The sequence below is a fragment of the Hippoglossus stenolepis genome, chromosome 13 (assembly GCF_022539355.2).
Source record: "Hippoglossus stenolepis isolate QCI-W04-F060 chromosome 13, HSTE1.2, whole genome shotgun sequence".
Taxonomy (NCBI): Eukaryota; Metazoa; Chordata; class Actinopteri; order Pleuronectiformes; family Pleuronectidae; genus Hippoglossus; species Hippoglossus stenolepis.
This window is the reverse complement of record NC_061495.1, coordinates 16,373,172-16,393,942: the sequence shown is the minus strand read 5'-3', so window position 1 is coordinate 16,393,942 and position 20,771 is coordinate 16,373,172. Positions and strand designations below refer to the sequence as shown.

Here is a 20,771-nt window from a genome sequence, read left to right as displayed (position 1 = left end):
TTGAATTGACCAGTTTTACATATTGTTTCAAAAAGTGATGAGAATTGTACGGTGGAGTATTGAAGTAATGTTTAGGAAAAGAAATCTGTGTGTTTGAGAATAAAGTCATCATTTAATGAGATGAAAAAAGTTATAATCTTACCAAGGATATTATTACACCTTTGGTTGACATGTGGTAAAGTTTGGATTTATTTGTAAACATCACTTTACATGTTCAATATTTTTGACCATGAATCAGTTTTTGATAAACGAGACCACAGATATGGGCACATGTGAGCAAATGAAGGGTCAAAACTAGAATTACCGTGCTGCGGTTGTATGCCTCTGTTATGTAACTGTGACCTTTGATCTTTGAGAAATAAAATCTATTTAAGTTCATCTTGGAGTCCAAGGGACCACTGGTCAATATTTGAAGAAAGTTCCTAAAGGCAGACATGAAATATCATGTTCAAGAGGCCAAAAACATATCTTGTGAGGCCACAGAGACCTTGACCTTTGACCACCACATTCAGTTTATTTGTGAGTCTAAGTGAAAGTTTGTGCCAAGTTTGAAATGATATCCTTGAGGCATTTGTAAGATAATGTTTTACAACACAAAATAGAGTTTGTTAAGTCACCTTTGACCTTTAACCACTCACATCTAATCAGTTCATCCATTTGTCTAAGTGAACATTTGTGCCAGTTTTGAAAGAATTCTCTTGTTGCGTTCTGAACATATCAAGTTTAACAAGGCAAACTGGGCTTTGTGAGGTCACATGACCTGTACAGTTGACCTCTGACCACCAAATGTAATCAGTTCATCCTTGAGTCCAAGTGAATGTGAGAGAAAATCCCTCAAGGAGATTTTGAGTTATCGTGTTCACGAGAATGGGACGGATGGATGAACAACTTTCACACATTAATTCGAGTTAATATTGGTTAATGTATCACAGGGAAGCAAATCTGTTTCCTCCTCATCACAGTCTGTGAACTTCTCCTTTTTGTATCCACAGCAGTATTTTGTATCATTAATGAGAAACAGGAAATAATAAAAAGAGATTTCACCAGACCTGCTCTGTGTGGGGTTCAACTGTTCTTTCAGGAACTGCAAATAATGATTCATAAGTCTTTGGAATTCAGCAGGTCAGAGTCCACATGACATGATTAGGTGAGGTGCAGTAATAACAAATTTGTAATCTATTTTAATCTTGGCTTCTTCCTGTATATTGTATTATAATGCACATATTTTTACAATCTATATTATTCTATATTCTTATCTACATTTTGTATTTCTGTCTGTATATATTTCTATTCTTTGCAGGAGCAACTCTAACGAAACCCAGTTCTCCTTCCGGGGATCAATAAAATATTTCAGATTCTGATCAACACATCAAGTTTTGCTTCACATTGTTTCCAGCAACCAAAGCTGAACCAATTTTCTCAGTTAGTTCAATGTAGTTTATATTGGTCGACAAAGCAATCATTTTAGAAAAAATAAATGAAGGCAAAAGCAAACAAATGTATATACGGAAAAGGTGAAGGAAGAAGCATTAGCTTATCATTCCTGCCCTTCATACCACTTATGAGAACTCTGTCCTTGCTTCATTATGACCCACTTCATGCCACAAGGAAACAAAAGAGAATAAAATGAGGACTTCTGGCGAGATACGGTGACGGGAAGGATACGTGCTGATAACTTACTGAAAGGGTCGAGAAACGAAAAGGGGCAGGACCAGTGGTGTTCATAAAGATAAGGAGAACCATAAGAAAACCTGATAAATAGCGTTTTACTGTGAGAGGAGACACATAAAGGCACATGAACAGCTGGATAAAACTCTGTGAGGAAGATTTTACAGTAGATCACGGTCTATAGTTGTATTTAAATATTCAGATTTAATCCAACACATCAAGATGAAGACATTTGTGTTGTTCTCACTGAGTGTTGCAGGTAAGAGATGTTGTTTTTTTCTGATTTTTATTCTACTAATTTCTATTTACTACTTTTCATTGTGTTTCAGAGATTTTCTCTGTTTAATACAAGCTGGGGAGAGGTGTGGGAGGGAGGGGAAGTTATTGCTGGAGTATGTGATGTACCTTTTAATTCTTTACCAGACACGTTTTTGAGCGTCACAGCAGTCTGATTCTTCTCTACACTGCTCACAGGCCAGAGAGCTTTGATAGCTGCTTGATGTGCCCTTGTACTTTGTTGTACACTGGATCAAATGTATTTTAAAAGTGTCACTTTTACTCATGTAGAAAAATCCGGTCTGGTACTTTGACCCTTACTTGATTTAATTTCTGTGTCTATTAATTTGTACTTTTACTTGAGAAAAGTGTTTGAGTTCCTCCACCACTGTAAAAAGTGCAATAAAAGATGATTAATTACTACAAGAGACCAAAAGACAACAAAAAGACAAAAGGGACACAAAGAGATGCAAAATAAAAAAGAGACACAGTCACAGACACACAAAGAGAACACAAAAACAGAGACGTAAAATTACCACAAAAAGACAGAACAACCACAAAGGTAAAGAAAAGATAGAAAACACAGACATCTGGTTTGAAGTTGTTTATGTCATTATTGGAGTCATATAAAGGAGCAGTGGGGGGGGTCTGTTCCGGCTCTGTGATCAGGATCTCATAGTCTGCCAGATTTCAAATTTAACTTTAAATATTTACTCTTTACAGTGACTCTGGCGATGCCTCCATTTGCTCCTGGTGTGGCACAAAACCCTGACTTACCTACAGAAGAGCAGCCCCCCCTGGTGGCAGACTGGGAGCCTGTGCAGGGTCATGTGGAGGTGGAGGTTCCTGCACCACAGGCCAGACTGGGCTCCAAAAAATCATCTGCAGCTCCAGAGGACATGGAGCAGATCCAGAAAGAGAGTCCGGAGGAAGTAGAGGTTAAAGTGGAGCCACACGATAAGGTGGAGCAAGAAGTTAAAGAACAAGACAGTAAGGTGGAGCAAGAGGTTAAGGCAGAACAAGAAGTTAAGGTGGAGCAAAAGGTTAAAGAGGAACAAGAGGTTAAGGTGGAGCAGGAGGTTAAAGAGGAACAAGATGTGAAGGTGGAGCAGGAGGTTAAAGAGGAACAAGATGTGAAGGTGGGCAGGAGGAGCAGGAGGTTAAAGAGGAACAAGATGTGAAGGTGGAGCAGGAGGTTAAAGCAGAGCCAGAGGTTGAGCCAGAGCCTCAAGTTAAGGTGGATCAAGAGCCGTTTGGAGCTGACTCCGGCTTTAAGGTGGAGCCAGATGTTCAACTAGTGCCAGAACTCATAGAGAACCCGATGTTTGATGAGGAGTTTCAGGTGCAGATGAACCCGGAGGCGGAGGCTGAACCGGGTCAGGAGGTTGAAGAGAGGCACATGGACATGGAGAGAAATTACGAAATCATAGATGAGCCAGTCATGGAGTTGGAGCCCCAGGACGACGTCAGCATGTTCAGCGAGGAAGGGAGCGACGCAGAGCTGAACGAGATGGAGAAGTCTTTGAGGGCGGCTTTTCAGAGCCAATATTCCGCCGTTGAACCTCTGTCAGAAGAGGAGGTGCTCATGAAGAAGGATGAAGAACTAATCATGGAGCTGGAGCCTGAGATGGGGAGTGAATGGTTTCAATATCAAGAGGCCGTCGTTGAACCTCTGTCAGAAGAGGAGGGGCTTGTGAGGAAGGACGAGGAACCAGTCATGGAGCTGGAGCCTGAGATGGGGAGTGAACCGTTTCAATATCAAGAGGCCGTCGTTGAACCTCTTTCAGAAGAGGAGGAACCAGTCATGGAGCTGGAGCCTGAGATGAGGAATGAACCGTTTCAAAGTTACGAGGCCGTCCCCGATGCTGCGACCATGGAAGAGGGGCAGGCGTTGGACTTTATGTGAGAGCAGATCTCACCTTTGGGGAACTATTTCTCAAATGAGGAGGCGAGAATGAGAATGGATTTTCTCACAGCAGTTGGGTGGGAGTAAGTAGAGGAGGAGAAACCAGGTCGGAAGCTTGTCAGTGAGGCGATTCTCTCTGAGGAGGCAGCGGTGCAAGACTGGCCTGATGGAGGTGCTCAAGAGACAATATGATCAGCAAAAAAACTTCATACAACAATGACATGCTCATATGTATATTTGAAAAAATACTGAATGAAATACTTCTCTAATTTCAATTGCAAGAGATCCTTCCACCAAGTTTCATGTTCATCTGTGTTGTAGTTTTTTTAATGCGGCTACTTAACAAAATAAATAAAAATACTGATGAAAATATAACTTCCTTTGTGCAATCAATAAAAACGAATACTTTGTACACACGTGACGGATCGGACATGTGTGTTTATGTGGATAGCAGCAAAGGCTGAATTCTTAATATTTAACAGGTTTATTGTTGATTCATGATTGAATGTAAAAAAGAGAGAAGAGGGGTGTGCATCTTTAATAATAATCATCTATGACCGTGTTTTGTTGCTGAGCAGCAGTGGAGGATTTGTAGCTAAAGGTTTTCTAACATTGGAAAATACCTGCTTGATTTTTTCAACTCTTAATAGCCTCTGGTGAACTTAAGAAGATAGCAAGAGAAAACTTTATTTTATTTTAATGTTTGATTGGATTTTTAAAGGACAGGTAATGGGCACATTACAATGACAGCAATCTATATAGATAAAATAATGTCCTATTAAGATAATGGGCAGGGATTAAAGAACATTAAATGAAGCAGATCAAAAAACTGAAAGTGAAGTAGTAGGAAAAACCAGACGACACAAAGAAAAACACAAAACAGAATCTAACAGTGGACAATGTGAGCTTATCCTTTCATGTGCTGTGTGGCCCTTTTTGACCACAGGGCTGCGCTGTTCTGTTGTGGTGCTTGAGGGCAAGTGCTTCCAGTTCCTCAAACAGTGTGAGAGAGCTGCAGATGCTGAGGCCTTCACACCTTCACCACCACTATCTCAAAGATCCACGAATATAATTCTAAATAATGAAACTTCTCTACGGCCCTGATGATGATAATCTGCCCACAATACCCTGCTGGCCTCCTGGAGGATGGATGAAGTAAAAGACTCCTGTGTCTGATTGCACCTCATTTATCTCCTGTTATCTGTCAGAGCAGTGGCTTTATCTGTTGGACGGATCCCAGTGGACCTTTGCTGATTGGCTGTCGGGGGAGCCCAATAAGACAGTGGAGCAGCTTTTCAGCAGATGTCAGCTCATATAATAGTTTTAATAATAATAATAACAATAATAATAATACATACAATAATACATCTGACTTATTTGTATGTCAATGTTAGACAGTGTAAAAGCTGCAAGGACCAAAAATACATTTGTGACCAGACAACAACACAGGGGCTGATCCAGGGGCGGGTCCAGGGGGGCACTGGCCCAAGCTGAAATCTGAATTTAATTTATTAGTAATTTATTTCACTTCTTATTTGTCCTTATTACCAGGTAAGGTTTGTATTTGTATATATTATTGTGTGTGTGTTTGTGTAAAGACATTGGAGATAATGGTAAAGATGTAAGATGTATAGAATAATCTTTGAATGACTCTAAATACAATTTTTTAATAGTATTCAAGAAATACATTCATGACATGATGATTATCTGTGAAACCGATTTTGTGTATTTAAACACATTTCAATACAACTTGAATGTGTCTCAAAATCGCACATCAAGTGTGTATTGTTAATACATCAGGTACAATGTTATTATGCCAAGAAAAGCACAGTTAGAGTTCAGACATTAGCAAATACTTTAATATGACAATTTCTTTAATCCCCACATAATAACACACATGTATTTGTGATGTGTGTAAATTCTCAGCGTGGGGCCCTGTTGATATAAATGGGATGAGGAGTGTTTGTCAGGAAGCAGTGATACAAACTTATCTATAGTGACACATAGACCTCATCCTCACCTCCCTCGGCTCAGAGTCCAGCTGTTTCACAGCATCAGGAAGCAGTCGCTCTTTTCTGATACCAAAAATCTGTCATGGTGGCAAAAGCAAAAATTACGGGTCTATATATGTGCTGTGTGTTTTCTACCTAACATGCCACCTAAACTCATTGATTACAAATCCTAACTCACCCTTATGAATCACAGCAGCTTAGCACCCAGTAACTCATGTATATACACAGTAGGTCGCACATGCAGCTACTGTAAAGCCTGCCGGGGCCTCACATGTTGCTGCTGTGTGACCGTGACTCACTTTCCACTGGCCCGCGCAAGCTTTCCCTGACCTTTGGACATGGAGGTGAGGATTACCAACTCTAAGGTGAGGACTGACAGCTCTTCATCCCTCTGCTTTTCCTTATTCATTTTTCATTACTTATTTACGCGCATGCATCGCCAGCACAAACAAAGTCATTAATTAAAAAAAGAAGATTCAAATTAATCAGTTGGATTCGTTTCTGAGAGATACACTGTGAGCCCTGCAGATTCACCATTGTTCCTCTACTGGGAAAAGTGACTTTTGCCGGATTTAAAAGATCATGGTGGAATTTGATTTTCCAATTTATTAGTGGGGAGACGCAGGTATCCAACAGCATTACTGGGTACATTAGTAAGTCATATTTTTAGACTCTACACTTAATCAGCTCTGGTTAATCATTATCACCAGTTGGGTATTTACAATAAAACTGTATGAAAAATAATACCAAAACCATTTTTCAACCGTTATTCGTCAGTCAGTCCAAAATGACATTCATCAAGAATGATTGATGAATGGAATATGGATGAATATGAATGGGCCCCTGGTCTTGAGATCCTGATGCTCCGAAAATCCCCTAATACCTTGACTGATTATTATTGTTGCCATTTAGATGAGAGTGACTCAGTGTTGCTGCTCCCATCTGTCAGTTCAACTCATTTTCTCATTTCACACAGGACAACCAGTTGTTTGCCGGCATCCATGTGTGTGTGTGCATGGCGGAGAATCCTCCCATCTAAAGCCCAGTGAGCAGCCAGGCTTACGAGCTCTTGGTACGATGAATACCCCCTGTATCCATGTTCAGTCCTAAACTGCACATTACAAGCTGCACTCTGCCACTGGTTCTAAAACAGACTCTGGACAATGTTTACACCACAGCCTTTTATAGAACAGATACATACCAGCGGTAATCTGTGTATTTCATTCATCTGTGTGCTTCACGGGGTTGAACACGACTGAGCCAAAATAATTGTTTGAAATTTCTTTCTTAATGTGATATCCAAATATAATTTTACAAAGTCATAAAACTTTCCTGACTATTAAAGCCATTGTATTTAATATAAAGTCCAAGCTTGACATAGTGTGTTAATGCCGGTTGATTGGTTGATTTAAAGATATTGTCTATGATAATAATAATGTATTTGGATAACTCAAACCTGGACTGGACTTTTTAAGCAAATTCCAAAGTCTCATCATGGATTTTGAAAACAATGATTGACAGAGAGAGAAAGGATAAAAAACATAGCAACGTTGAGCTGAGATGAATTTTAGAAGTTCTCATGGAACAACTTGCACTAAAAATCTGTTTTTATTTTTATGCACCTTTCAAAACAAAGTTACAAAGTCCTCATCTGCATTGCAATGAAAATCTGTGTTATGATTTTGCATGCTTTGCCCCAGGAGTAGCATGTAAAGAATGTTAAATAAGAGGGGACCCAAAACAGACCCTTGGGGGACCCCAAAAAAGACAAGTGCACGGAAGGACGAGGCATCTTCCAGCACAACAGAACAGGACGTAATTGACATATAAGAGGTTAGCCAATCCAGTGCCACATCAGTCTTTAAGAATGAACCCCTGAAGTTATTTGTGAGTTTATCAGTGTTTACAGAGTTGCTTTCATCTTGATGTATAGTGAACAGACTGACTTTTCACACGTAAGGTCATTTGGTCAAGTGAAAACAGCCTAATTAGTGACTGCATTGTAATTATCTGCGTCCCTGCTGGATAATCAGTCTGTTTCCTTTTTACTGATGCATTGAGTTGGCATATGTTGCTTCGTCTCTTGTCACACTGCAGGAATGTGTGAAAGTGATCGGGGGGGGGTCATTAATTAAACATTGGGAGGGATGAAAACAAGAAGATGAGACAATCCTCGATTCATCCAGTCTGCCGACTGCTTATTATCATAAAATACAAAGTGAATTTATTTATAATCCTCAGTAACTCATTGTATTTTAAACCACTGTAACTCATCTCTGTGTTATATTTGTTGTAATTTCTAAACTATCTGAAGGTTTTTTTCCGCGAGTGATTGACAAACAAACACGGCAGGTACCAGGTGAGGGGAAGACCAATAAGAGATAACACATGTCGGGAGAATGAAGAGAGGAAGGATATAAGAATAAGAATGAAAATCAGCACTCATCCAAACAAAGTTACAAAGAGCAAAATACATGGGGATAAAACACAAGAGAGCAAAACAAGAGAAATAAATGATAACATAAAAGAACAAATTTTAAAACAAACAACATCCAGTAAAACCAGTTCAAAATCAGGCATTCAAACGTTTTTTCTATTTAGTTACCAGACTTGACTTATACTACCAAGTGTTGGTTGGAAGATCTTATATCACAGCAGAGAACAAGGAGTGAAAAGTTCTATTATATAACCGGGGGCCAGACCGTGCTGAGCTTTAAACTTTATTTACAGAACCTAAAAACAATCTTAAATTTAACAGGCAGCCAATGAAGATAGGAAAATATTTTAGAGATATGGGCTCTATATGTAAATATGCTTTACAGTCGGATTTGATTCCAGCTTCATTTCAAAATTGAATACAGTTATTGACATAGACTTCAAAATTTAGCTGTGAATCAAATCTTTCACCAAGGACTCAGGGTTTAGCTTTAATAATACCTGCCAGTGGAGAACAGTTTCCTCATCCTGCTGCTGACAGCGTTAGAAATAGTTTATAAGATGTAAAAACAAAACACAACATTCTTTTCCTCGGAGCATGCCAGGTGGCAACACTTCCATTCCACACGTCCCTGACAGACCTCATACAGCTCTGCACGCTCCTGGGATAAACATAAATATGTAAATATATGAGCGCTGTGCACAGTGTGAATACATTCTGTTGTCAAATGTTTGCGTGTCCCTACCTGGAGCTCCTGCCTGTGCCGCCAGATGTCTGGTCTATAATGAACAAAAGCAGGGAATAATAAGAAGCTCCTCACAGATGTTGTTGAATTTTTCCTCAGAGTAAACACAACAATGGATTTGACTTTACAGCTAAAGTATTGTATAGACTTTAATATACAAGCTGACAGTAAGGGTGGATGTTAAGTGCTGGGAGGGGTCTGTGTTGTGTTTCCCTCACTGTCAGACATTTATAAATCTGTTTGTTTGCTTCTGTCTCTTAAAATCTGGCTGCCAGTGACCCCACAGACCAGCGCCGGGCTTAGGGGTGTGTCATCCATGATGCTGCTTCTATAAACACAAGAACACAACAGAGACGTGAGCGCACAACGAGACGAGGGACTAAGAGGCCACTGGTTCAGACAGGTAGGTTCCACACCTTTTTTTTGTTTGGCTTTGACTTTTTCATCAAATGAGAAGAATAACAGGAAAAAAATCACTCTGACTGATTTCAAAACGAATGATTTTACAATAATATCAAATGTTTTGTTTTGTTTTTTTCACATTTTTGAGTGTAAGTGCAGCAGACTGTGATGTGCACCTGAGGTGTGTCCTGTTTTTCTCTGTATGCAGAGTGTTGACCTCAGGGTTTAACCAGCTGTGTTTCTGGGCTCCAGAACAGAGTGCAGGGTCATTCAGTTCGACTCTGATCCAAGTCCAACTTTTACTGAACGGATCACAAACACACAAATCATGTACAGAGCTCACTAATAATAAACACACAGAAATAAACACTGGCAGCAAAGGAGCAAATTTTTACAACAATTCAAATGCTGGAAAAAATGGGGTGAAGTCAAATTGCAGAAAAGAACTAAATGATTATTTTAACACATCCTCCAGTTAGTGTTTGATTAATTTTCTGTATGGGCAGATGTTTCATGATACATTTTTATTTTTTATGCCTATATTCATTAGTTTTTAAAAAAGTACATTTTAAAATAAATTAATAATCTCAGAGAATGAAGCATAAAGTCTGAACATATTGCCAATAACACAATTTGCAGCCAAGCTGGAAATCTCTCTCACATGATGCTCAGGGTGATTTGAGCCAAATTCTTTTGTCGGCATTCTCACTCTAACAATGCTAACATGCTGATGTCAGGAAGGCATGTTTTACTCATAGGGTTTACTATGCTCACCATTTTGCTAGATAACACCAAACAAAAAACTAAGTGGAGAAGTCATTAGCAGCAATGAAACGGAAATAGAAAAAGAAAATTGTCCTAGATTGAAGTCTTTTTTATTTGAACTATGGAATAATATTTGACTTGTGAATTACTTTCATAATTCCTCTTTTAAAACACAGCAGCCTGGAAGTTACTTAATGTTACCCAGAAAAAAATCTAAAATGAGAGAACAATACTAGCTACAGACAGAGAGAAGAAGTCTAGTTGCTTTGGGTGTTGTTGTTTTAAAGTTTAAAGATGTTTTTCTCCTTCCCTCTTATCTGGTTCATTTGTCACTGACATTTTTCTGAGAGGTGAATGTGTTAAATGGGGAGGTGAGAATTTTGTGTATTAGCATTGTTAAATGCAATAACATTTCACAAGGCTAAATGATATATAGTGGATATCTAGAATGTTGTAGATTTTGAGATAATTCAGTGAATATTTGGAGTTGCTGGCAGTCCTTAAAAGAAAAGTCAGATCAAGTACCAAAGTCATTAATATTCATTCTACGGGGATCATGAATCCACAGAAAATCATGACACTCATAGATTTTGCGATATCACTGTGTGACTGGTTTGGCTAAAAATATCCTGTATGAACTGGGACTACAGGCTAATGTGAGGCATTTCTGAGGAGCAAGTGTCATCCAATTACTGCAAAGAGTTGATTAAAATATTTCTTTTTCAGTTTTTATTGTATTTATTGGTCATGGAGAAATTGTCCAAAGTCTCCAAACCTGTGCGACAGAAGACGCCTGGAAACCAGACGGAGGAAAATGACGAGATCCAGGACGGGAAACTACAAATCAAGCAGGAAACAACAGATGAAGGTAAAGTAGGAGTCAACCGTTGTGTCATTTGTCTTTAGTTTTTCAGGTGTGGCTTTGCATAACCATCACTTTACCTCTTCCTGCTTCACAGAACTCACAGACCAAAAAGTGATGGCCGGGGAGGCTTTGGACCGGAGGAACATCTGGGAGCCGAGAGTTTACTACGCTCTGGGGAAGGAGTCCTTTCATTTTGCTGGTCATGACATCAGCATCCACGAATCAATAGATACTTATGGCGCTCTGATCTGGCCTGGGGTATACGCTCCACAACGATGGTGTGTTAGTACTCATTCACTTACATGGTCATAACTGGTGTAATGATGAGACTTTGCTCTGCAGGCTGTCGCTTTGTGCCAGTTCCTGGAGAATAACCGCAGTCAAGTGAACCTGATGGACAAAGCTGTGCTGGAGATCGGAGCCGGGACTGGTTTACTCTCCATACTGGCAAGTCTGCTGGGTAAGACTGAGATAATGCAGCTCAGTCACACATTATGTAGTACTGTATATAGAGACATAGCCTTTATATAAAGATGGACGTCATGACTGCTCCCCCATGGTTGCTGGCTGCAATAAATTAATCAAATTATTCAAAACACAAATTCACAATCACAGCATTTGGTTTCACTTAATAATTTGATGCCATAAAAACAGAGTGAACTGTCATGAAGGACAGCTGAGACTGACACGTGATTGGTCCAGCATGTGTATCGGCGGGACCTCGATACCACGGCTCCACTTCCTGCTCACTACGCTGCAGACTGCCTCCAAATGGCAGCGCCTGTGTAAGATGGCGGCCCCCTTATCATTGTGGCTTCACTTTCATACAATGAGAAGAAGTGGAGAAGGGTCGTCCATCTTTGGACATATGGTTGTGTTTGGGATTTTTGGAGCACTCGAAATTCTGACTTTTCCTCGAGAATCCCAAACACAACCATGTGTCCTAAATAAAAAATACAAATAAATCTGACACAAATTCACTATTATCGTTGGAATTTGTATGTAATGAGGCTGAATTTGTCAAAAGAGCTGTTATCCAACGATAATAGTGAATGAAAAGCCTTATCAGGTTAATTCCCTCTGGTGCATGAATATGCCCCGAATACTTTACAGACATCTATTCATCTTTTGTGCAAAAGCAACATTTGGTCTGGTGGAGAAAGTGGAGGGAACATGACGGAATCATTTAAAAACATTGAGATTCTTTGTCTGACGACCATGACCATTCACCCACACCACATCTCTCACACTGCAAACAAGCCAGTGACTGTAAAGAGATTTTAAAAGACGTCTGGATGAACAAAGTGATCATTAGAATAATGCTCTCATCCTTTCGGCGCTTCTATTATGCATGCAGTGGAAACACAAGTTAATTCATCCCCATCAAATAAAACATCTTTTCAGTCAAAAGCAATTTATGCATTTCTTCAGATCTGTTTTCTCCTCGTTTGTCTTTCAAAGGAAATCCATGAATTTATTAAGAATAATTCACAAGTACTTCAATATGAGCATCTGTAACGTTCCAAACAGAATTAGACTTTAAAGAACAACCTGTACGTCTTCTCTGTCACTAAATATGCAGCCGCTCCTGTCAGAGATACAAAGGTCAGTGAGGTCATGCAATATTGTGATACACTCAAAGTGGAATTGAAGTTTTATAATGATAATATAATAACTTTATTTGAAAAGCACTTATTCGAAAAAGGTTACAAAGTGCTTCACAAAAATCCATGGCTAAAAGATGAACTAAAATAAAAGGTATTCAATTCAGTTCAATTTTAAGAGCCAAATCATAACTTAATAAGTTCAAGACCTTGAAATTTATAGACAAATCCAACAGTTCCCATAATTTCTAATTAAATTTGCCATTTAAATGCAGCCAGCAAACTTTCAGCCTCCCTCGTTCTACTTCTTTTCCATACGGCCTTTAAGATTCAACACTTATAAAACCACAGATTTACAAAATTGTCTATAAATAAGCTTTACAAATCCTTAAACTGGCCTCAGAGCTGTTACACGTTCGCGTTTCTTTTCTATTTTTGGTCGCTCACATGATAAGTGTTTGTGTATTTAATTACAAGTCAGTAGAATTCATACATCCACCATGGCTCAACAGTCCCCTGATGAAACCACACTAAATCTACCAGATCCAAATTTTTGGGGGGGGATCTGAAACAAATTGAACGCACTCAAATATCAGTCCCCTTAACATGCCTGATGTTTTCATCAAGAAACATGAACCTGTGGGATAGAGCTGCACCAAAAATCGAATGGGCTCTTCCTGGGGTTATTCTCTACCCTTCATGCAAATTGGTTTCAGCAGTTTTTGCGTAATCATGCAAACTAACAAACGCAGACGAGAATATAAAGTCCTTGGCAGAAGGACTGGTTCCCACTGAGGACATAAAAAATAAAGAGTTAAATAATGTCTTATATTATTTCTCAAGACAAAAAGGCTCAGTGGTTTACTATAACAGCCAGGCACTGGAGGAAAACAGCATAGGTTGGGGACTATTTTCAGTCGTGGATACATTTTTAGACTTCACAGCAGCTGGATGGCGTTAAACAGACAACAATAAAGTTAAATGACACAAGAATGTGTTTTATGAGGAACGGGCTAAAAAGGCAAATCCTGATCACTTCAAAATCGTGATGGTTTTGTATATGTTGACAATAAAACATAAAATCACCAGATTCGTCCTTCAACATACAGTTAGTGTGGAATGACTTCATATGCTGCATGTAGATATAATGTTAGCATGTGCATTATGATTTAAGTGCCACCTCATGGGTAAAATAAAAAGTAGCCAATTGGTCTCATCCTTTCAATGTTTCCGTATCGTCCAACCTGTTCCTCAGCTGTGTGGTTTTTCTCTTCTCTTGTCCAGGGGCTTGGGTGACAGCCACCGACCTGCCGGACATCTTGCCTAATCTGACCTTTAACCTTCTGCGAAACACCAAGGGCCGCTCCCGCTACACCCCTCAGGTGGCGGCCCTCACCTGGGGTCAGCACCTGGAGCGGGACTTTCCCCATCTCTCCTGCCACTACGACTACGTGCTCGCGGCAGACGTCGTCTATCACCACGACTCCCTGGAGGAGCTGCTGGAGACCATGCGTCACTTTTGCCGACCAGGAAGTCGAACGACGCTGCTGTGGGCCAATAAGATCCGGTTCCAGTCAGACCTGATGTTTAGAGAGCGCTTTGAGAGCAGTTTTAACACGACGCTGCTCACCGAGCTCCCACAGCAGGAGGTGAGGATCTACCAGGCCACAGCGAAGGAGTGACAGGAGCCTGAAGAGGGGGGTAGGGGGAGTTTTCCAAAAAGTTAGAAATTAGGTGTTTGTAAAAAGGAATTTCCATCAAAGGAAAGGTTTTAATGACATTCCTAGATAGTGTTTTAGTTTGTTGTCACACAGAAAACAAAATGAACTTCCTGACTCAAGTTTTCATTTTAATAAGCTATTTTATTCACCAGTACTTTTTCATACATTTGTGACTTCATTCAACTTTTGTTCAATAATTTGTTTTTAAAAATAAATAGATTTATTGTAAACATTTCTCCTCTATTCAAATTTGTCATGTGGTAATAAATCTTCATAAACCTTCATCAAAGGTGCTGTGCTGATTTAAAATAGCTGTGAATAAGCAAAAGAAGAATAAAGAAGCCCTTACTATAGAAAGCATACTCACTACGGGAGAAAATGTGAAACATGTGACAGTCGCTTAGCACCAGAGGTACCATATCGCTGCATCCCGGCTCAAAAATGTGATTTAAAAAAAATGCATTTTAAATCTAAAAGCTTTATAATAATGTAAAACATGCACATACAACCAGAGAGTGAGGGGAGAAAGAGAAGTGAAGGTGAAGAGAATGTGTGAGGGAGGGAGAATAGAGACAATTGAGGGTATAATGTCAAAAACTTTCACTTTTCAATACGAAATCAATAATCAAGTCGACTCCAGGTTGGAAATTCACCTCCGTTCTGTGTTTTCTGTTCATGCCCCGAATAAAAGGTTAGGTTTAAACCGTTTTTATTCTGCGATTCAGAAAGTTCAGAAGAGACGTGCGTCTGCCCTGAATGTTTGAGTCTGTGCACTGATGCAATTTCAAGGTGTTTCAATGACTCTACGATACGCAGCAGGTCGAAGACTTTGGCTGCTCTAGTATGGACTCCCTGCGCAGGTCGTTTGGGATGCTGCCTTCAGGGCCCCAGAGGTTGAGTTCTCCATAAATACCCATGTCGATCATCTCCTCCTGCCACGGGATGGCGATGTTGCCAGAGGAAAACTCATCGAAAAAGGTCTTATCGGGATCATCCAAGGCCACTCCCTTCACCGAGGAGAACGCTCCGACGTCGTCCAGACTTTTAGCGTACACCACTTTAGGGTCAGGGACAAAAGGAGGAAGGAGAATACCTGAAGAGGCGAGGGTCAGGGTTAGAGATATGGAAATAAAAAATCAAATGCTCAAAGAAAAGCATTTACAGTCGGAATAACTTTGAAATTAGCGCAAAAAATATTTAATGTATATTCAACCCTGAGCAAAATAAGAAAGTAAAAAGAAATGGATGATACCTGCGTTCAGTTTCCTCCAGTTGATGTCTTGAAAAAATGGGTGAGCTCTGATCTCGTCACAGCATTCGTTCTTAAAACCCATCCGCTCGTCCACCTGTTTGGCCAGCAGCCCTTCACAGAGCGACTTCGCATGCGCACTGAAATTCTCAGGATAGTCCACCACCCGCGTCAGCACACGCTCCTTCATCTCCTCACGGTCGACCTGAAGAAGAGACCAACATCTCATCCTCCAGGTTATCTCACAGTCACAGTAAAAGAGGATTTGGAGAGCGCACACTTCCACCAGGGCCGACTGGCCACTTTATCATCGTATTGCATATTGAGATCAGATAAAAATAACATGTACACAGAAATTTTCTTCTCCAAAGTTTAATGGAGTCTTTCCTGAGCCATGACACATCCTTTGTTAAGTGTCAATAAAATCGGTTCAGTCGTTTTTCTTGCGGAGGTAATAAAGGGCGACTCACTTTCTCCCCCCTGTTCCTGAACGGGTTCTTGGCCGCCATGAACTCAAACAACGTCACCCCCAGAGTGTAGTAGTCGACCGAGGAGTCGTACTTTTCTCCTTTCAGCATCTCTGGAGACATGTACCCTGCAAGAATCAGCGTAAATCAATGACAAAAGAAGTATATGTTCTGATCAGGTTACAGTGAGACTACACCTTTAAATATGATGTGTTTTACTCACTAGACACAGATGAGACTCACCTGGTGTCCCAGCGTAACCTTTGGTCAGTGTTTTTCCTTCTTTTAGCTCCACAGCGAGACCCAGGTCAGAGATACGCACGTTCCCTGTTCGACAACGTAAAGAAATCTTCATCAGCCAATAGTCACACACGAATGACGGCTATTTTTCACGTGATGGACATGATTACCATCATTATCGAGCAGCACGTTTTCTGGTTTCAGATCTCTGTAGATGATTCTCTTCTGGTGCAGGTGCTCCATACCCTGGATGATCTGAGCTGTGTAAAAACAGGCTCTGGGCTCGTCGAAGCCCGGGTTGTTCTCATCCACCAGGTAGATGTGGTACCTGGCACAGGGACACAACAGGTCAGACTTGGCTCTGATAGAAAACACATGTCATCTGAATACATTTGCCGCTATGGGCTTTGCTCCTTTTACATATTAGAATCCTATTGTTAGATTTTTAAATCAACAGATCTCACTTAGTTTATTTGATGTGTATTTAAGTGACTGGTGCTTTATAAGAGGGAGCACTCAGGATTATTCCTCTCATGAAAATGAACATCTGCCGAGGATACATGTTTGCCTGAAGCCCAGCGTATCTACAACAACTGACCTATACTCCTGAATGTCATTGAGATCTCTAGGTCACATGCTGTTTCCACCACACATGATGTCACATTCACCCAAGTGTCTGTCTCATTGACTGTAAATAAAGACGGACGACGCGTCTCCTCCTCCCCCCAGTATCCATAAATGAAGCCGAAATACAAACACTGTCTGCACAGTGTTGATCAGCGGGTGGACCCTCAGTAGGGATGTCGATAAACGCATTTGACCAATTGTGAGTCAGTCTCAGCTGTCAATCATGGCATTTTAACCCCTTTTTTATTGCATAGCATTAGTAAAGCCAAACTAACCAGAAACATAAACACTTAAACAAACGTCAGTGTGATAAGAACCGTCTAAAGTGACCATCCCACTTTTGACCTTTTAGATTGATCCATTAACATGGAGGAGTCAGAATGTATGACCTGTACTGCAGTCAGCCACCAGGGGGCAATTGAGAAGCTTGGGCTTCACTTTTGGGAGCAGCCATGTCGTCCATCTTTACATAAAGTCTATGATCTGAGATACAGCGATTGATAATACACACATGTGAATATTAGTACATTTAATTCATCTCACTGCAATGACACTGTTAGTTGAATTATGGTTCATGTTCCAGCTTGTCAAATATTCTAATAGCTGGTGTCACAGCTGACTTTGTGACGCAGGAGTCTGAGGCTGCCAATAATGCAATGAGGAAAGAAAAGTAAAGTGCAGTCACTCCTTCATCAATGAGCCTATGTGAGAGTGTGAAGTTACTTGAGGTCTCCTCCATTCATGATGGTCATGACCAGACAAAGCTCCTCCTTTGTCTGGAAGGCGTACGCCAATGACACAATGAAGCGACTGTGAACCTTCTCAAGTATCCTCTTCTCCACCATCGCACCCTACAGGAGAGAGGTCGGAGAGACACGTTTGACAGATAATGCACAAGAGGAAAAAAAAAACAGGAAAAGTATTTTTCTTTCAACGAGCTGAAGCAAACTGTGCGCCGCGCTTTCGTGTCATTGATGAAGTACATTCCAAAGAATGACCTCAGACATGTCAAGGGCAAGATATAACTGTGCCAAGGAGTTCCATTCAGAAGAGCTTTTCACTAAAGCTCCCAGTAATCACTCTATCCCCGTCTCAGTGTTTAATACTGCAGGCTCAAGCCAAACGAGACAGAGGCTGCAGGGACAAAGGTGATTAGCACCAGTGCAGCTCCATCAGTGTGGGACACTTTCTCTGGAACATACAGACACTAAACACCGGCACAACAAAGAGCAGTTAAAAGAGCAGTTCTATTGAAGCACAGTGTGTAGATTGAGCCAAATACATGATTTTTTACTCTTGAAAGGCGCTACATAAATTCAAGCTAATATTACTTTATTTATTATTTATTCATACTTTAAATTTGTGATAGTTTTTATGTGTCTAATATTTATCTTAATTTCCACATTATTTTCTGGTTACAACCACAGTAGCTTGTGCAGCACATTGTTCTTCCACCTGGAATTTAATGTGCTTTGAATAAAGCTTTGCATCATTTGGCTTGAAATAATTCTTTGTCTATATATTAGGCTTAAGTTCCTTTCACTGTTTCTTTTTTGTTCATTATTTTACTCAGCTATACTTTGATTACAGGTCTCTACCTTACTGTATTTATGAGTTCAAACGATGGTTCAATAACAGGATATATTGATAACTTACTCTAACTTAAAGCCATTAATGTCAGACACTGAACGCACAAAACCTGCAGTTTGTGTTTCACTATGTCCGTAACTGCTTCTTCATGTTAAATTGAGATAAACAGGAATAACAGTGCATCTCTTGTCTTTTGAAACAATACTGTGTGTGAATTTGATTTAAAAAGGCTGATATGAATAAATCTATCTTGGCCTAATACAAAAGACCAACATCATGAATCACGTTTGTTCTCTCACCTCAAAGCCTTTCCTCTTCTTCAGCCTCTTCTTGTTGAGTTTCTTACAGGCATAAAGTTTCCCCGTGGCTTTCATCTGACAGGCCGACACCTCCCCAAACCCTCCTTTCCCCAGCACGCGGAAGTCCAGGAACCAGTCTGCGTCCATGGGCTGCATCTCCAGCCACTTCCATTGCAAGAACCTCTTCAGGTACAGGCTCTCCAGGAAGAAAGTGTAGGGGGCCTCCCGCAGGAAGTCCAGCGTTCTGGCCAACGCTGCAACGAACAAATCATCCCGTACAGACCCCTGGTCCTCCTTCACCTTCGCTATGATGTCCTCAGACAGGAAGGGGCAGTAGTGTTTGGCAGAGGGGTCCATGTAACGCTGGACAATCTTTGAGGCCTTCTTTGCCCTGTCAGAATCCTCGGCCAGGTCATAGCCCTCGACGTCTTTCCACAAACGACAAGCACCGTGATACTCTTGATTTGCATTCAAGAACTCCCTAAAGAGGCGTTTGCCAATGGGTTGTTCCACACAGGCCGAGTCAAAGGCCAAATCCAGGGTATCCCTCAGGTCCTCGCACACGGTGATGTGGGGCAGTTTGAGGCGGGAATGGTACTTCTTCTCCCGAGCTGCTGCAGGGTTGGAGCCATCGATGCTCCCACGGGCATTGATGTAAGCAGAATTTGCGACCACTGTGGTCAGACCTCCGATATCCATGTTGAGGGTATGTGACTGTTAGGCGATGCAGAGAGGAGACATTGGAGGCAGAGAATAAATGCCGCTCTCTAATGTGCAGGGGTGAGGCGGAAGAACGAAGCGAGGGCGAGAAAAGAGGAAAACTGATCACAGAAGAGTGGCAGAGGCCAGGAGAGAAAAGGGGGCACTGGAGAGTGGTGTCTGAAAGAGATCCAGGCACAGTTTGAGCACTGTACCACCCTCAGTCTCACACACACCCACCTGAGTCAACACCTTTCAGTAATCCATTAACACCCTAATGCCCCAGACAAAGTGTGCGAAGCACCTGCTGGAACAGAGGAACACTGAGTATCTGCAGCTGAGGTTTCACCAGTAACCACCTGGCAATTAGTTTTCATATAACCAATCATGTCATCGGTGCATAATAAACATAAAGACGTGAAAAAATCATGTTTGAGGCCAACAGAAAATCAACAGATTTAACTAGGTTTTCTATTAAGATACCAAATGGTGTTAATATTTCTACATTTTATTACATTTAATAGTAAAACTAGAATAGCAATTAGCCGCACATACCGCCACCAAAGCCAAAAGTCTGTAATGTAGTCAAGCTGCACCAAATTTCCCAAACACATAGATATCAGTCCCCTAAATGTGCCGGATTTTTTTCATCAAGATACATGACTTATTCCCTTGGAAATCAGATAAGAAATTCCTGGATTCACCCCCTGATCCAGATCAATACCACAATTGGGTCGTTACCGGACAGACGCCACATCCTTCCACCAAGTTTTGTATCAATTTGTCAAGTTTTCTTTTGCGTAACCCTGCTAACAAAAAACAAACAGACATAAGTGAAAGTATAGGTGTTCTGAAAAGCAGGAAATTGAAAGAACAAGTTCAAAATATTTTCAAATGCTTCAACTGACATTCTCGCAGGTCCATTGAAAGGATTACCTGTCACCGACTGCAAAGAAATAGTGCCTCAAAACATTCAATGCTTTATGGCTTTAGCAGTCTGACAAATAAAGAGGATGTCTCCTAATGTACCAAAACTTTAGTTCCAAATTTCTACTTCCTAATTACTAACTTTAGAGAACATCCTTTTCATTTGACTCATTAACTTCAGCTAAATTTGTCACAGAACGGACACATTTTTTTATCCTTGCATTCCTACCATGGCAGACTCTCAATGGAGTTTAAAGAAAAAGATGAAACTC

The 20,771-nt window shown here is 40.6% G+C and overlaps 3 protein-coding genes across 4 annotated transcripts; 2 read left to right on the top strand and 1 right to left on the bottom strand.

The window, feature by feature from the left end:
- The first annotated feature begins 1,800 nt into the window (after positions 1–1,800).
- Positions 1,801–3,125, top strand: LOC118120212 (probable inactive protein kinase DDB_G0270444). The gene is made up of 2 exons (XM_035174975.2): positions 1,801–1,927; positions 2,668–3,125. The coding sequence occupies exons 1-2, from the start codon at positions 1,891–1,893 to the stop codon at positions 3,123–3,125; spliced, it is 495 nt and encodes a 164-aa protein (XP_035030866.2). The 5' UTR covers positions 1,801–1,890.
- A 2,984-nt stretch (positions 3,126–6,109) lies between these two features.
- Positions 6,110–14,631, top strand: LOC118120498 (protein-lysine methyltransferase METTL21C). Of its 2 annotated transcripts, XM_035175500.2 has the most exons (7): positions 6,128–6,227; positions 6,839–6,934; positions 9,320–9,447; positions 10,938–11,079; positions 11,171–11,334; positions 11,419–11,536; positions 13,965–14,631. In XM_035175500.2, the coding sequence occupies exons 4-7, from the start codon at positions 10,959–10,961 to the stop codon at positions 14,360–14,362; spliced, it is 801 nt and encodes a 266-aa protein (XP_035031391.1). In that variant the 5' UTR covers positions 6,128–6,227; positions 6,839–6,934; positions 9,320–9,447; positions 10,938–10,958; the 3' UTR covers positions 14,363–14,631. The 2 variants fall into 2 exon arrangements, with proteins under 2 accessions (XP_035031392.1, XP_035031391.1); XM_035175501.2 differs by lacking the exon at positions 6,839–6,934 and having other exon boundaries at positions 6,110–6,227.
- On the bottom strand, positions 14,522–19,894 carry LOC118120497 (rhodopsin kinase GRK1). Its single transcript, XM_035175498.1, has 7 exons — positions 18,874–19,894; positions 17,708–17,835; positions 16,528–16,685; positions 16,361–16,444; positions 16,121–16,245; positions 15,654–15,855; positions 14,522–15,494 (listed from the first exon to the last, which is right to left on the bottom strand). Exons 1-7 carry the CDS (start codon positions 19,570–19,572, stop codon positions 15,205–15,207), a joined length of 1,686 nt encoding a protein of 561 aa, XP_035031389.1. The 5' UTR covers positions 19,573–19,894; the 3' UTR covers positions 14,522–15,204.
- Between the last annotated feature and the right edge of the window lie 877 nt (positions 19,895–20,771).